Raw genomic sequence first — 16462 nt, 5'->3', positions numbered from 1 at the left:
CCCTCTCTGACCTCCATGGGCATTGCATGACACAGGTACATTTACATACATGCAGGAATGCACTCATGTACACAAAATAAAAATAAATAAAAAAAATATATTTTAAAAAAGAAGTGCTGTTGGGCTGGCCAGATGGCTCATTAGGAAATGGGCTTGCTGCCCAGCCTGATGACCTGAGTTAGAACCCACATGGTGGAAGGAGAGGACTGACTTCCACAAGCTATCCTCTGACCTCCTCATGAATGCTATGGCACAGAGGCACATCCTACACACACACACACACACACACACACACACACACACACACAATGAATAATAATAATAATAATAACAACAATAATAAAATAGCTGTCCAGTGGTGAGGCTGGTCACCTCAGGCCCAGCCTGGCCACTCACCTAACAGAAACATAGTAAAAAAGCACTAAGCAAGGCACCCTGAGGCTCCACAGCCCTTAGGTGCTCTAAGACTCCAGAGCTCATGGATAGAAGCAGTCAGAGCTGCACTGCGTCTGTCTGCCCTTCCTCTCCTTTTCCACCATCAAGAGGTCACAGAAGTTACCCTACCTTGAGGACAAGTCACCCACACAGACAGTAGCCAAGAAGAGGCCAGAGCCTTCTCTTACAGAAAGAAGAAAGGGGTGAGTCAGGGCAAAAGAAGAAAGCTAGCCTCTACCTCATCCGCAGTCCAGCCTGTGTCCCCAGGGCCAGAGAAGGCCACCTCTAGCTGACATCTGCTGCTCACGTTCAAGGCCCTAATGGCTGGGCCTGGAACAAGGCTGCCAGGCGGGCAGGCTGCAGTGGGCACTCTGGCTGAGGGCAGCCACCCTGGCTGGCAGTGAGACCAGGACTGGGGTTGGCTTAGCACAGTCAGCTCAGGGACGATGCAGTCACCACTAGGACAGACAAACCCATACCTGCTCAGACCTGCAGGTTGGCTGTTGTTTCAGTTATGTTGACAGGTGGCTGGCACAGCTCAGGAGTCACCTCCTCCAGGAAGACATGCCTGATTCTCTTACCCCTGTTACTCAGTGCACAGGTTAAAGAAATAGAACGAGGGGCTGGAGAGATGGCTCAGAGGTTAAGAACACTGGTTGTTCTTGCAGAAGATCCAGGTTCAAATCCCAGCACCCATATGGCAGCTAACAACTGTCCATAACTCCAGTCCCAGGGGATCCGACAGCCTCTTCTGACTTCCATGGGCATTGCACGACACAGGTGCACTTACCTACATGCAGGCAATACACGCATACACACAGAATAAAAATAAATAAATAAACTTAAAAAAGAAAAAGAAACAGAATGAAAAAGTCCTCCTCAAGACCCACCAGGCCACCCTGCTTATCCATACTCTCACAGCTGTTGTGACGGGGGTCATGGGTTCACTCGCCTGCCTGGCCTACCAAGCTGTAAGGGCCTGAAGGGCAGAGCGATCTCCAAGACACAGCATAGCTTCACACACAACAGGTTTTCAGTATTTGATGAATGAATGAATGAATGAATGAATGACTCAATCAATCAATCAAATGTGCCTTCCAGATATGCAGAAAATAAAATCCAATGAAGCACAGACGTCTAAACAGAGTTAGGCCCATTCTAGAGATTTCTCTTTAAAACAATAAAGCCCTGGAAAGGGAAGGGAGTCACAGCCAGCAGAGCCAGTGTTCTGAGCCAGCTCCACCCAGAGCAGGCAGCTGGGTCATGGGAAGACCTGGAGTCCTTTCCAGGTTACCAGTCCTTCAGGGGCGTGGTTTGGACATGGAGCCCAGCCTTACCAGGCCACACGGGGCATTCTGCAGTGTCACAGTGAAGGTGCCCGAGGAGCGGCTCTTGGCCAGGATATATTGACATGTGGCAGGGAATGTGTACCGGCGGCCATCAAAGGTCGTGAAGTGGATGTCACCAGTCACTGAGCACTCAGCTGAGAGAGAAGAAGGCCATTGACCCATGGGAATCGATGCCTGGGGATTGTCTCAGTCCTGTAGACCCAAGCCTAACATTATGATGCCTAACGGAATCAGTAGGGTAGGGCGCCCTCTCTCTCAGAGCCCTGCTTGGGGCAGACTCAGGCCTCCCCAGTACTCTATCTGAAGACAGAAACAGGTCTGCTTGGTCTCCCTGAGGGGAACCCAGCTCCCGGGCATGGGATGAATCTGGGTAGAATCCTCCAAGTTCAGGCAGAGATATACAGAGCCCATGTAAAGCCACTCTTGGCATGGGCCAGAGCAAACCCTTAGGCAGGCCAAATGACCAAAGAAATCAAAGGGAGGCAAGCTAAACCAGGGGAACCAAGTGCCCCCAGCAGGCCTGGCCCTGGACAATCCCTGCCCCCAAATCCATGAGGCTAGTAGAAGAGGACAGGATTCGAGGTGAGGGTCTGATGTACCTGGACAGACAGAAGAGCTGCACACCCACTTGCCCGCAGTGCAGGTGCTAGAACACAGAGACCAAGGGCCAGGTTACCTTCCAGGCCTGGCCTCGATGCCAGGAGACTATACCCAGCCCCAAACTTCCATCTTCTCATCTCCAAAACAGGTGGCAAAAAGTTCTCCACCCTTCAGGGATCTAATTAAATCCCTTGGGACTCACAGAGGCTGAGTGAGTGATCCTGTTCCCTCAGGGCTCCTCAACCCCATGTGGACAGCCCTGTCTTCCCCAACCCCTCCCTTCAGGCAGTGGACACAGACCAGGCCTTGCAGTCCTCTGTCACCACTGAGCCGGGCAGATGCAGGGTCCCATGAAACTCACAGGGACACTCAGCTGGTGACACACAGCTCCCGTCCTCAAAGATCAGCCCTAGCATGAGACAGGAAACACTTACCACTGCTTCTGTTCATAAGCCATTGGTGGCTTCCCAGGGCCCAAGATAAAGATTCTCTTATGAAGATCTTTCTCCTCTGAACCCACATTCAAACTCTCTCCTCTAAATCCCTTTCTTAGGCAGGACACGAACCCCTTCTAGGCAGACCTTTACTCTTGTAGATCACCCCAAACCTGTCATGCATCTAGAACCAGCCTTGGTACCACCTCCTCCAAGAAAATTTCCCCTGGTCTCCCTCTCCACATGTTGTGAATTCCTGTATCTCTTCTCTGAGTTAGCCTTCATCACATCATACCTTAGGCTAGAGTTAGATATGGCATGTCCCTGAAATCAGATTATGAACCTTAAAATCAAAGCCTGTAGCTTTATATTCTTTGAGACAGGGTCTCATGTAGACCAGGCTGGCCTTGAGCTCTACGTATAACCAAGGATGACCTTGAACTTCTAATCCTCCTGCTTCTGTCTCCTATGTGCTAGTGTTAGAGTTGTGCACTGCCATACCCAGTTTATTTGGGACTGGGTTGGAACCTAGGGCTTTGTGCTTGTGAGGCAAGCACTCTACGAACTAAGCTGCCCCCCAAGTCCAAGCTTTACATTTTTTAATCTCACCCCTCCATCCAGCCATATAAGTTACACATTATAGACATGCTACAAATGTACGTGTCATGAGACACAGGATAAGGCAACTGTGTGAATGATTAAATAAATGTGTATATAAATGAACAAAAACGCTATCTTCATCTACATGTCTCAGTGAGCTCAAATGCCCCCTTGGCTTCAATTCAAGAAGCCAAGCTCTGCCCCCACCTTTACCTCCCTTAAGCCATTCAATCACTTATTTACTTAGCTCCTTCATTCATTCTACAAACAGGCATCCTCTGAGACCTGATCATGCTCATCTGCCAGGTCAGGGAGATGTTGCCAGGCCCCTACTCCTCCCCTAGCATACCGTCGGGACAGTAGCAGCCGTCCACACAGGCGATCTCGCTGTCCACACAGGAAGCCCGGGACTGGCAGGAGGGGGGGCAGCAGGTAATGCACTCATTGAAGGTAAAGGCCTTCTCTTTGCAGTGTGTAGCTTGGGAAGGGAGGAAGTTGTGGTCTGTCTTCTGGGCCAGGATCCACCCTCACCCCAGGGCTTGAGATGGGAACTGGAGGACTGTCCTTTTTCTGGTCCTCCAGCCCCAGGGGTGCCCAGGATACTGGCGAGGGGCTGGGACACTCTGAGAACCTCCTTCATTTCACTCTGGGGCCCCAGATCCATCCCTCCTGTTCAGCTTTAGATCTCCCATCTGTCACAAGGATAGAACCTCAGGCTTAAAGCTCTGGCAGCTGTGGCTCTGAGCAGGACAGAACACTGAGCTGAGGCCTGTGGATACCACCCACCGCACACATCAGAGCTCATCTGAAACCCTCCCTGCCCACCTCCAGCCTGCACCTACTGCACTGTGGGAGCTGGGTCCTCCAACCCTGCAGGGGGCGCCCTGCCTGTGCACATGCCCGGGCATATTCTGTCAGTGCTCGGCACCAGGTGGCTTCATCACCTCCTGATCTGTACAAGAAAATTGATGATCACATTGGAAGAAGGTCCAGAGTGCCACCAGTCCTTAAGCATCCCCTAGAAACTCAGGGCTTCAGGGCACCGTCCTCTGGGAAGACATCTAATTACACAGATCCCTAGACTCAAAGCAGGAAGCCTAGTATAGTCCTGGCATTGCTGTGTGACCCTGAGGTAGATGGGCCCTGCCTCCAGGCCTTAGCTGAACAGACACAGTCATGTCCTATCTCATAGATGAGGATTTCAGAACTTAGGGGAGCAGCTCTGCCCGTGCCTGGTATTATTAGGCTCAGTGCCCACTGAGCCTTCACCCTAATATTGGGAGGGACGCCCCACAACCCAGTACCACCCACCTCCTAGCTGCCCACTCACTGGCAAAGGTCACTGGTACAACTGGCTGTGAAGGGCAGAGGGCTGACGTAGGCATGGCAGGCATCAAAGGGGGGCCTCAACAGTGTCTCACACCGCTGGTAAACACCCTGGTGGCACAGAGGCAGGATCTGGGGCCAGGAGGACGGCAAGAGCATGCACAGCTCTCCAACTTCACCAGTCCCACAGCAAACCCCAACTTGAGCCAGAAGAAAAGGAAGAAGAGGGTGGAAGGGGCCATGGGTACCAGCCACCCTGGGTCCCTTCAACCAATAGCTTTCCACGAGGGTGGTGGGACTTTCCTCAGGGCCCAGACCTGCATGGATGCCGGGCTCTGCTGCAGGCACGGTGGTCGAGGAAGGGAGGAAGCCACAGGCCCTGGAGGGTGGTTGGGGACCTGCTCTTGCCAGCTGTGCACAAACTCTGCCACATCATCAGTCGGCTTCCCTGCAGGGAGAACTAGTGTTGTTAACAAGGGGATGGGTAGGAGGGCTGAGGGCTCTGTGCAGAGGCAGGTGTCAAGGGAAAGGCGTTTGGAAAAACCCAGTCTTCAGAGTTTCCATCCTACTTTGGTTTCCCAGCTGAGCCATTCCTTGGGAAAACTGGACAAGAAAGATTGTACTGGATCCCGACTGCTCCAAACTCAACACAGGCAACACCATGCCATCGACAGTGTGGTGTGCAAGCTTGAACAAGCTCCTGCACTGATCTCAGCCTCAGTTTCCCCATGTGCAGAAAGGGGAAATAATCCCCATGGAGCGAATCACCGAGAACTACTGCAATCATATGCTTAGTACACAGTGGGTACTCAAGAGGTCCCCCGTTGAGCTTCCAGCCAACTCACCACTCCCTCAGTACCACTCCCTCGATACCACTCACCACTCCCTCAGAGCCTTCGGCTCCAGCCCAGCCCTTTCTCTTCCTGGCTCTCTCTGGCCGTCTGTTCCCCTCTTCCTCCTGCCATCTGTGGGCTCAAGGATACTTGGCAAAGTGTGATTAGATCTACACACAACCCTAGTTGGAATTCTCCTTGTGACTACTTTACAGATGAGAAAACTGAGACCTAGAGTGTTTGAGAACATCCCTAACATGACAGAGTTTTGAAAGTGAGCTCTGGCCTCCCGTTGGGTTTTTACTACCACGGCGTGGCCTTACAGGTCTGGTCCGAGTCCCCTTTGACCCTGCCCATTCTATCTCAGTCCCATTCCCACTCGAACCTCTCAGGGGCTGTCTTCCCTTGGACTCACCGTAGCTGGTCACCAGGTCGTCCTGGGGGTCAGCATTGTTGTTCCCACATAGACCATGAGTCCAGCCCAGGAACTCTGGGCTCATCTTGATGTAGACAGCTGAGGCACCATCCCAGGTCACCGTGAAGGCTGACTGATATCGAGCGATGACGTAGCCTGCCAGCTGCTGCAGCTGAACTCCCCCCATCACCTGTGGCAGCTGAACCCTGTGAAGAAAGCCTAATGATTCAGGGTGTCCACACCACCCTCACAGACCCTGTCCTTCACCCCCTACCCAGTGATCAGAGGTGTCCACATTCCCGTCCTCTAAGTTTCCAGAAATCCCAAGGGCACAGAAGTACACCAGGATTATTTTATCTTCAGAGTTTCCAAATTGCAGTGTCCCCAGCACGGATAAGGCTTTGAGTGACTGACGCTAACAGCTCCTCTCTCAGACGGGAGGGAGAGAGACGTATCATATAAGCAGCCTCTGTTTTACTGTGTTGGTGTAGTACCGGAACAGAGGGGAGAGGGGAGAGAGGAGAGCTAGGAGTTTGAGAGCAGAGAGGCCTGCCGTACTCCTGCCACTTCCCAGTTTTGCTGTTCCAGGAACTCCTTGACAGTCTGGATTTTGTCTGCTGTTATCCCAGCTAACAATCAGGAAAAAGAAACGAAAGTAGTATCTAACCAGCTACAGATCTGAACACTGACCCTTCCTTCACAGACGACCTTGGGCCTCAGCCTTATTCTCAACACTACAGGAAAAGCTCCTCTGGCAGCAACCTGAGCCAGAAGACAGCAAGGAAGGAAAGAGCCTCGGGTCAGAGATGACAGGAGACTCAGACAGGGCCTCACTCTGGGGCCAAATGATGTGGGAACAGAGTCGTTGCCCCTTAGGTGGTTCCCAAACATCTCTAATGGCCCAGCAAGAAATCTGTCCTTCAAAAATGATCTTCTGTCCTCAGGAAAGGATGAAGGTGTGCAAGTGTCTGGTAGACGAGGCAGGAACTCTACGTGAGCTCAGAGGAACGATTTCCGCAATTTGAGAAGGGGAAAACTTAAGTGTGTTTATCCTGGGAAACTCTCAGTGCTCTAGGAAATTCTATTTTTTAAAAAAATCTTCTACCTGGAAACCCACCAGATCTGAGAGTTCCAGAAAATTAGGAGGAATTCATCCTTCAGTTAGCACCACTGGCCAGACACCAGCTGGCTTTGCCCAAATGTAAAGAGTGCTGTCTGCCCTGGACTTGACAGGGTCAGATGTCCCTGCCCACGTCGGGGAGGTGAAGTGCCATATTACCTCACACCCCCGTGGGTGACCTCCTTGGCCAGATGGATCTCCTGTTCACCAGAAAGGAAGAGGCTGACAGACCTGGAGCAGGTGTAGTGGGCGGAGTCACACTGCGGGTCATTGTGCACCTGATTGGGGTTCAGAAGGTAGTCTGCAGGAGCTGCCACAGGTCACCCTGAGCTTCATGCTGTGTTGACCCTCCATGAATTCAGGATGATTGAGTGGCTCCTGTGTGCTGAGCTCCTCTCCTCTGCAACCTCTCCCAGCCCCCCAGCACCACAGCAGGCTTGGGGCTACAGTTGTCTGTGATTATCATTGTCTGGTGCTCAGAGAGCAGGAACTAAGGTGACATGTACTCACAACTAGGGAATAGCAAAGAGGATTCTGATCCAGGTCTTGATGGCTTGGATTCCAGAGTTTTTTATAGACCATTGGGGCATCTTCATGTTTATGAACTGTTCCATCAGATTAAAAGCCAAAATATTCCCTTCTACGATCTCACAGAGATGTGCATATCCAGATACACATGTGCACAGACCTGCTGCACACACTCTGTCCCCCCCCCGACTCTGCATGCAGACCAGCTCTGTCTTGTGCACATAGATGCATATATTCCCCATGTTGCTTGCTACAAATACATCTTCTCTGCCCACATTCAAGCAGAGCCCATACTTTAAAGGCTGTAGATCCAGAAAGTCAGGCAGGTTCCCAGAGCTCAGGGAAAATGTTCTCAAGTGCCTCCTGTTGAGGGTGGGAATACTCGTAAGGATCCAGTCTTCTACTGGATTATCCTTAGATATGATCCACTAAGCTGGAGACTCTTCGATTGAAAGAGGGACCTTTGAAAGCCACCCATGACCTAAGTAAATGTTTTTCAAGTATTTTTGACCATGACTCACAGTAAGAAACATATATATGTGTATATATGTTCTTTTTAAATCCTTTAAAAATCTTCATATTAATCAGAATTAATATCACACATATACTATCTTTTTTTTTTCTTCCTTTGTGATGTCAAGCATGATTCTTTAAGCTGATTTCATACCTCACTAATGTGTGGCACCTCATCAGTCTATATAACTAACATATCTGTAGTTAAATGGCATAGGGAACAAACTCCAATGTATGCTAGTCTGAGGCACAGAGGGTGACACTGGTCATGGTCCTAGACATCTAGGGCATGGCCTCTGGTGCAGCCTTATGGTAAGTCTATGTCTGGGGCATAAGGATTATAGCCGTTGGGAGAGGGATGACCCTGAGCACTAGGATCTCCCTAACCTCATCCCCTCCACTGCAACTCAAAACTGACCGCGGTGCTCTCCAGCACAGCTACCTCCTCAGGGAGGTGCTCCTGCAGGTGGAGGAGGACTGCTGCGCTTGAAGGCAATGCCCCATACAACTCACAGGTAAGACATGTCAATCAGATCTGCTGGACACTGAGTCTCACATGGCACCCCTGAGTTTGATAAGCTTTTACCAAGCACTCATCCAGGTACTGGGAATATCAAGCTTAAAGACATGGCCTGGTCCAGACTTCCAACTGGAAAAGGAGACTAGCCAAGAAACAGTCCCTATAAAACACCTGTAGAGGCTGGGTCTGTTTACCCAGAGAGGAAGTCCTTCGCTCCTTAGGTCAGAAGACATAGGAAGGCCCCTTGGAGGAGGGAACGGTACACAGGGCCACCCAGGACTTCATACCTGTCCCAACCCCTGCTTCTCTTTGCTTGGCTAACTCTGATGATTTCTCTTTTCTATTCCAATGAACATCACTTCCCATAGGAAGCCTTCTCTAATCACCATCCTTCCCAGTAGACTGGATTCGTTTCCATGACATGGTTTTTAGCTTTTGACATTTCACCACGGCAGCCTCCAGTTGCACTTGAAATAACTCACGTCATTTGAATGATTGCTCCACTAAATGGAGGGTCCTTCAGGACAAACATCACATCCGTGTTTTCGTCCTCAGGGCCTCCCAGTACAAAACTTTGTGCTCAGAATGAGAGTACAGTGCATACTTCAACAGCTGACGGATGTGTGCCTAACTAGAACAAATGGCCAGAGGCAACCAGGGCTGAGTCAGTAAGCAGGATCCTAGAGCTTGTAGCCCCTTCCAGGAGCATAGTCCTTGGGCAGGAGCTGGGGGTGGTAGGAAAGGAAGGTTCCAGCCTCTCTGGGACACCTAGTGGAGCCTGTATGAACCAGCAGGGAAGGAGAGAGGAGGCCTTACCTGTATGGAGAAGCTCCGCCCTTCGGGTTCATGGTGTCCCACTAGTGTGTAGCTGCCCTTCCCAGAGAGGTAGTAGTAGAGGCCATCAAAAGTCTCCACGTGGTGCAGCCCCCAGGCCCGGCAGATGCTGTCTCGCTCAGGGCCAGTGTTGTACACTGAGACAGGGCAAAGTGAGTCTAGATGTGCATGGGCACTATTCTGGAGGCTGGTTGGTTCCAGCTCTGCCAAGGCCACCCCCATTCCCCAGGCATAGCACCATTCCCAGGCCTTGGGTCCATGGTGTCTCTGCACCCATGGCCCCTCCTGGGAGTGGAGAGGAGATCAGACCCACCCAACTGGCATCGAGGTCCAGTGGCATTAAAGCGTCTGCAGTCACAGAAAGCTGGATGCACACACTCGCCCCCATTGAAGCAGGAGAACAGATCTGCAAGAGAGGTACAGAGTCATTTCCCCACTGAGCCACAGCAGAACCCAGATGCATATCTCCTCCCAACACGCATCAGGTCCCAGCACTCTCAGGCTGAATAGGAGAGGAGCCCCTGTCCCAGGCAGCCACCCTGTTCTTCAACAGCTAGCCTGAACAGAGGCCACACAGGGTGCCTAGTACCATAGCATAACCCCTTTCCCAGCAGGACTCAGGGTTGGGTCTTAGAGCTGAGCCTTTAGTACCCAGGAAGCAGTTCAAAAGTCACCTGACCTGGAACTTCAATTCCCTAAACTCCTGGCTAAGAGGCAAGACGGTAGAACTGAGAATATGGAGCCTTTCAGGGGAGCAGGGAGCCTGCCCCCAAAGCCTCATGCAGTCCACTATTCATTAGGCCAGAAGAAAGGGCCAAAGTGCAAATTGGGATGGGTGTGAGGCCTCGTGTGCAGAACACAGTAGAGAATGGCCATGGACAAGGAGTGTATAAAGTAGAATGGAACATGGTGAGAGAAGGAGCCATGGGCAGGACACAAGTACAGGACTGATAGGGGCTGGTAGGCACAGACACAGGACAGGCGACCAGGGCACAGGCCCAAGGGAGGGAGTGCAAAGTCCATAGACTCAGGACAGGTGAGGGGAGAGACCACAGAAAACATGATGAAGGGTCATGCCACAGGAAGTAGGAAGTGGTCCAGAAAGAGTGTGAGGTGGGAGTGAAGGGACAGCCATTGTCAGGAAGCAGAGTCTCATGAATTAGACAGCATAGGGAAGCCTAGGCCATTTGGAGAAGCCCTGTAGGCCAAGCTGGGGAAGGTAGGAAGAGACTCCAGGTGGGAAAGGGCCCTAGGGGAGTCCTAGGGAAGTCCCTGTCTGTCCTCCCAGTTCCTCCCCGTAGGCGAGACTCTCCTACACATAGACTATAGGGAGGGTTCCACTTACAAGATGGTGCACACTTGGCCCGGTGGAGCCGCCTTTCCCAGGAAGAAATGGCCACAGCATCCAGAGCTTGAGCTTCCTTTTAGGAACAGAGAGCAATGTGGGCTGAGTACTGGGGTATTGGTCTCCTGTCTCGTTTCCTAACATCTCTATAGGCTCAGGCCAAAGTCCAGCTACCAGCAGAGGCCTCGGAACACAAGCAGTGTTCAGATGTCTCTACCTGGGGACCAGCCAAGCTTGCACCCCTCCTTGGCAGGTGAAGTCTCTCTGCCTGGTCACCTGATGCTCACACTGCCCCCTCTCCTCCTGAGAGCTCCCTGGTCCTGCCTTTGCCAGGTTTCTGTGGTCTCATCCCACTTTGGTCCCTGGTTGCTGGGATTTTACCAGAATTCATACCTAGGCCCAGTCTGAGGAGCCAGGTGTCCTACCCTCATAGCAATCCTTGGGGCAGAGCCCCAGGGTAATGGGGAAGGAGTGTGGGGACAACTGCCACCCGGACAGCCCTTAACTAAGCTTGGCCTTTGCATGGCTGTACCACGTGCCACCTCAGATGTGGCTTCTGGACTTTGTTATGAGCAGAAGACAGGCCGGGCTGCAAAGCACCAAAGCAATTTTCTGGAGAAGAAATCTTTATTTTATTTATAGTTAACCAAAGAGAATCTTGTACTCCTGGTCCTCCTGCCGCCACTCCCAAGTGCTAGGATTGAAGGGGTACGTCACCACCTTTTACTTGGAGAATTTTTTAAACCCCATCCAAAAGATTAGTCTTCAGGACCAATCAAACCCTTTTGACAATCTAGTGAAGCCTGTGGTGGCACCTTCTCAGATGAGCGTTAATAAAACACAAGATTGCAATGGAAACCAATTATGTCACAAGGTAAATATGAAAATATTTTATGGAAGTGTTCTTGAGTAAGATTTGTGCTTCTTTTTGTTAAATTAAAAAATTAAAATTATGCTAGGCTTGTATACCTTTAATCCCAGCACTCTAGAGGCAGACACAGGCAGATCTCTGTGAGATCGAGGTCAACCTAATCTATATAGAAAGTTCCAGGCCAGCTGGGGCTATAAGGAGACCCTGTCTCAAAGAAAAAAACACCCAAAACAAAACATATTTAAAATTATATATATATATGTGAGGGAGGGTAGTAGGGTGTGCAGAGGCCAGAGGAGACAGACGCTCCTGGAGCTGAAGTTATAGGCAGCTGTGAGCTGCCCGACATGGTTTGTGGGAACCAAATTTGAATCTTCTGGAAGAGCAGTAAGTGTTCCTAAGCACTGAGAAATCTCTCCAGTCAGCCCCAGACTGGTGCTTCTTTATTAATACAGGAAATAATACCTATGAATGGGCCTTATCACTGCCAAATCTCTGTAAGAGTAGCAAACAATAAAAGGTATTTGTAGGTGGTAGGAATGCTCTGACTTCTACTGGTGACAGACACTGCTGGCCTCCTAAGATTACAGTAGTAATATTTGAAAGGCAAGCTACATTTCACTTGTTTCTGAAATGGCAATGATTTTTTCTCCCCATCCAAGTTCACGGCCCTCTGGCAAGGCCCATGGATCCTGTGGGAAATGGCTGGGCTATGTAGAGTAGGCACCCTTGACAAAAGAAGGTTGGTTGGGGCTGGAGAGATGGCTCAGCGGTTAAGAGCACTGACTGTTCTTGCAGAGGACCCAGGTTTGAATGCCAGAACTCACTCGGCAGCTAACAACTGTCTGTAACTACAGTTTTAGGGGATCCAACACCCTCTTCTGTCCTCCACTGCCAGCACTGCTCAACACAGGGGCACTTAGATAATTGCAGCCAATACATGCATACACATAAAATAAAAATAATAAAAGTTAAAAAAGAAAAAAAGAAAAGAAGGTTGGTTACCTACTTGCCTGGGACCCACCCCTACTTCCTTACCCATCAGAGCATTCTGAATAGGAGCCCTCAAAGTGTCCATGGTCGCCTTAGAAGGCCACAGTCAGTCCTTTTTGCTCAACAGAACAAATGAGAGATCTTCCTGAGTGACCTGGTCCCAGTGCTCAGGACCCTTCTCTGAGAAAAAGGGGAGGGACTGCCTAATCAGGAAATCAGCAAGGAAGGAATGCTGCCCACTGGGAATGGGGGATTTGGGTAAGAATCACTATCCCCATGAAAATTCACAGACACCCCCAGGGGTCCCTGGGCACTGGCAGAAGGGCAGACTAGTCTCCACCAGGACTGCAGTCCACCTGCTTACTGTTGGGTTCCAGAAAGTTGGTTTCCCAATCTGGGAAAAGAATTTCAACTTAAACTGTATCTGAAGGTGGTTCTGAAACTTGGAGCCTGGAAGGGCAGGCCAATGAGAAGGAAAACCAGCAGTAGAGGGGAAGCCCACCACTGCAGCCCACCCTGGGTGTTGTGCCTGTTTCTGAAGGACGATAGCAGGGACATTGGTTTCTAGTATAAATGACTTCCCCCAAACCTGCCAGCCCAAGGGCTACCTAGACCTGATCACTGGGCTGGACACAGGAGCTGAGGGTCAAGCTTTCAGGGATATCCTGGGGCTGGGGGCTGAATGTGTATTGTGTACAAGGAGACAAATGCATGTTGAGTAGAAAGAAAAGCCAAGGTGCCCAATCCAGAGACCAACAGACTTTGGCAAATGGAGAAATGGACCTGCTGCCTCTCCCACAAACACAGAGGATCCAGGAGGGTGAGGCCAGGGGATGGTCAGAAGTCAAAGGATTGCTCTTCGGGGGTTCTTGGCCTCTGTGTGTGTTTGTGCGTGCATGTGTGTGCATGTGTCTCTCCACGTGTGTGCAGGTGCATGTGCACGTGTGCATGTGGAGGCCAGAGGACAACCTCAAGGGTCATTCATCAGTGCCATCATCCTTTCGGTACTGCTCTTTAACCAAGCTTTCCTTGCACCCTCCAGCAGGCGGCCCAGCTTGTGTCTTGCCATTCAGAGCAGCATTCCAGGAGCTCTGCAGGGGTATGGAGTGGAGCCTGTGATAGGGTTTCAGGGCCTTTGCATACCAGACAGGGAAGAGAACTCTGCTCTCCCAAACACTCACCTGCCTGCTTTCTTTGGGGGTAGAGAGGAGCTCAGCTGTCTTCTGAAAGGACCTTTTTTACCTCCCCTAAAAAACACTGAGCTGGACAGGGACCCAAGAAACTAGGAAAATGGGAAGTGTTTCACTGATTTGTTAGACACACACACCAGGGATCTTCCGTCTTCTGAATAATTCCCAAGACAGCCCTCTGGTAACCCTTTCAGCCCCTGGCAGCCTCATACCCAGAAAGAAGTTCTTTGTCCAGTGATGCTCTCTCCCTTACAAATCTCTTACCTGGCCTTCCATCACTGCTGTGACATCTCTTACGGTAGGGGTCACCTCCTGGTAGCTGTGGCTGAGTGAGAAACAAGCCTGGCATGGGCAGGGAGCTAGGAATAGCTATAGGTCTCCTCACACCAAAACCCAAGCCCCCAGGGTCACTTGTGCCAGGAATAGGGATGGGGCAGCAGGCGGGGACAGTGCATAGCTGGACTTACCTGGGTCCAGGGGCTGGTTCCTGGTGCAGTGCAGCACTGGCACTCCCCATGAGAGCTGTGGCTGGGGAAGAGCTTTAGTCTCCATTCCAGCTGAGTATCCCTTTGCTGGGGACTCCCACATCAGGTCCCCCTCGGGCTAGAAGCCTGTCCCATCTCCCCACTCCTCTCTCTCCTCTCTGCCTCGTCTCCTCTCCTCTCAAGTCTTTTGTCCAGCTCCCGGGGACCTTTCTGGGACAGGGGTCTCCCTCTTTCCTTCCATTCCTTGGGTCCCAGTACTCTCTGATTCTCTACCTTGGTCTCCTCACCTAAATTAGGACCCACCAAGGCCTGGTTGTTTCCGTGTCTGCTTCTCTTCTGGGCTTCTGCCCTCACTTAGACCGACTCTTTCTCTCTTTCTCCAACCTGCCCAGGCCTGATACAGTAACCCTTCCCCCAGCCCCTGTTACCTTGGCTCTGCACTTGCAGGGACTCCACATCTGACTTGCCTCCGGACAGACAGAAACAAATGAGGAGCAGGCAGAATGTGGGGGTCAGGGCTCCCATGAGGGTACTGGGGCTTGGAGAGACCCAGTGCAGGCGTCTGACTCTGAGGTGGGTTACACCTCCACTTTGCAGATGTAGTTCTTCAGGCTCTCAAGCCCCGCCACTCCCTGGGGCCCTCCTCCCAGGCGTGGCTCCTCCTCAGGCTAGAGTGACAAGACTGCCCAGCTCATTACCATAAGTTAGGTGCCTGGACCAGGCCCAGCCTCTGACCTTCTTGGCCTGTGGATACCCATCCCCAAGGGATTGCCCAGGGGAACCAGGAGGCAGCCTGTACAGACTCTCACTGACCTGCATTCTGGAAACCCCTTCCACCAGGAACCAGAGATGCTGGTAGAGTCTGGCCTCACTCTCTCCTTCTACAGAGGGCCACACTGAGGCCTGGACGTGGCACTTGGTGGACCTAAGGCTAGGGCCTACAGAATCCTGGTCTGTGGTTCCATGACTCCCCACCCTTGCTTCCATCAGGCTCCCAAATCCCCATCCTATCCCCAGAGAGCACAGACTGGGAAGACCAGGCCTTAGTCCTCCCAATGCCGGTGCTGGCTCAGGAAACGTTGCCTTGTTCACCCATAACACCCCTATCAAGGACAGACTGATGACAACAACTTTGGTTTTATGAACAACAAGCAGTCTCTGTCCAGGAAGAACTGGCCCCAGCAGACCCTGGGTAGGGCGTGCTTTGGTAGGACGCACTCACGTTGAGCATCTGTTTTGTGTCCCGCAGTGCCCTAGGCGTATGGCAGGAAGCTGGCCTCATAGGGTATCTGAGGACCCCGCAAAACTAAGAGCAGGGTCACGGACAGAGCTTTGCAGAGCACAGGGTGGTCTCAGCAAGCTCCAGAAAGAACATGCGTGGAAAGAGAACCAGGACCCAGTGCTGCCCCAGAAGTCAAGTGGGAAGCATTTTGAAAAGGAGAATACCTGGGTCACAGAAAAGAAGGTGGGGTGACTATAAACTATACTCTTCTGGGTAAGGACAGTCTTTCATCTGTCTGAGTCCTAAATATGTACCCAACAGCCACATGACACATTTAAGAAATGCAGAAAATCAAAGATGTAAAGCGGAGGAGTACTATATCATGAGCAGTCTCTTCTGGACCATTGAAAAACCTCACATCTTTCTCTTCAGTCTCTGGTTTAATTAGCTAACAGGAAAGGAGTCCTAGTTAGCATTAACTGTCAGCTTGATGCAGCCTAGAGTCATCTGAGAGGAAAGCCAGATTGAGGAATTTCCTAGATCAGATTGGCTTGTGGGCATGTCTGTGGGGGATTGTTTTGATTATTAGTTGATGTAGGAGGATCCAGCCCTCTGTGGGTGGCACCATCCCTAGGTGGTCCTGGGTTGTATAAGAAAGCTAGCTGACCATGAGCCTGGAAGTGAACAAGCTAGAGAGCAGGCCGGTGAGCCGCGACCCGACCCTCCATGGTTCCTGCTTCAAGTCCCTGCCCTGCCTTTCCTTGATGGTGGTAAGTGACCCGGAAGTGTAAGATGAGATAAACCCTTTCCTCCCTAAGCTGCTTTTGGTCAGGGTGTTTTCTCACAGCA

The 16462-nt window shown here is 51.3% G+C and overlaps 1 protein-coding gene across 1 annotated transcript in view; it reads right to left on the bottom strand.

Moving 5' to 3' along the window:
* The window catches only part of Otog (otogelin), a 78888-nt gene extending 63972 nt beyond the window's left edge, over window positions 1–14916 (bottom strand). Inside the window, exons 1-15 of the mRNA XM_008833396.1 lie at window positions 14820–14916; window positions 14374–14428; window positions 14171–14231; window positions 10853–10928; window positions 9821–9913; window positions 9490–9644; window positions 7272–7390; window positions 5993–6198; window positions 5062–5192; window positions 4749–4855; window positions 4261–4370; window positions 3768–3896; window positions 2685–2793; window positions 2384–2430; window positions 1773–1918 (exon numbers count right to left, since the gene is read on the bottom strand). Coding sequence (XP_008831618.1) covers window positions 1773–1918; window positions 2384–2430; window positions 2685–2793; window positions 3768–3896; window positions 4261–4370; window positions 4749–4855; window positions 5062–5192; window positions 5993–6198; window positions 7272–7390; window positions 9490–9644; window positions 9821–9913; window positions 10853–10928; window positions 14171–14231; window positions 14374–14428; window positions 14820–14916 — 1641 coding nt within the window. The remainder of the gene's footprint in view (window positions 1–1772; window positions 1919–2383; window positions 2431–2684; window positions 2794–3767; window positions 3897–4260; window positions 4371–4748; window positions 4856–5061; window positions 5193–5992; window positions 6199–7271; window positions 7391–9489; window positions 9645–9820; window positions 9914–10852; window positions 10929–14170; window positions 14232–14373; window positions 14429–14819) is intronic.
* Between the last annotated feature and the right edge of the window lie 1546 nt (window positions 14917–16462).

The sequence above is a fragment of the Nannospalax galili genome, unplaced genomic scaffold, assembly GCF_000622305.1.
Source record: "Nannospalax galili isolate Female #2095 unplaced genomic scaffold, S.galili_v1.0 scaffold1857, whole genome shotgun sequence".
Lineage (NCBI taxonomy): Eukaryota > Metazoa > Chordata > Mammalia > Rodentia > Spalacidae > Nannospalax > Nannospalax galili.
Note: the sequence above shows the minus strand (reverse complement) of the source record. Positions and strands in the feature narration are given on the sequence as shown.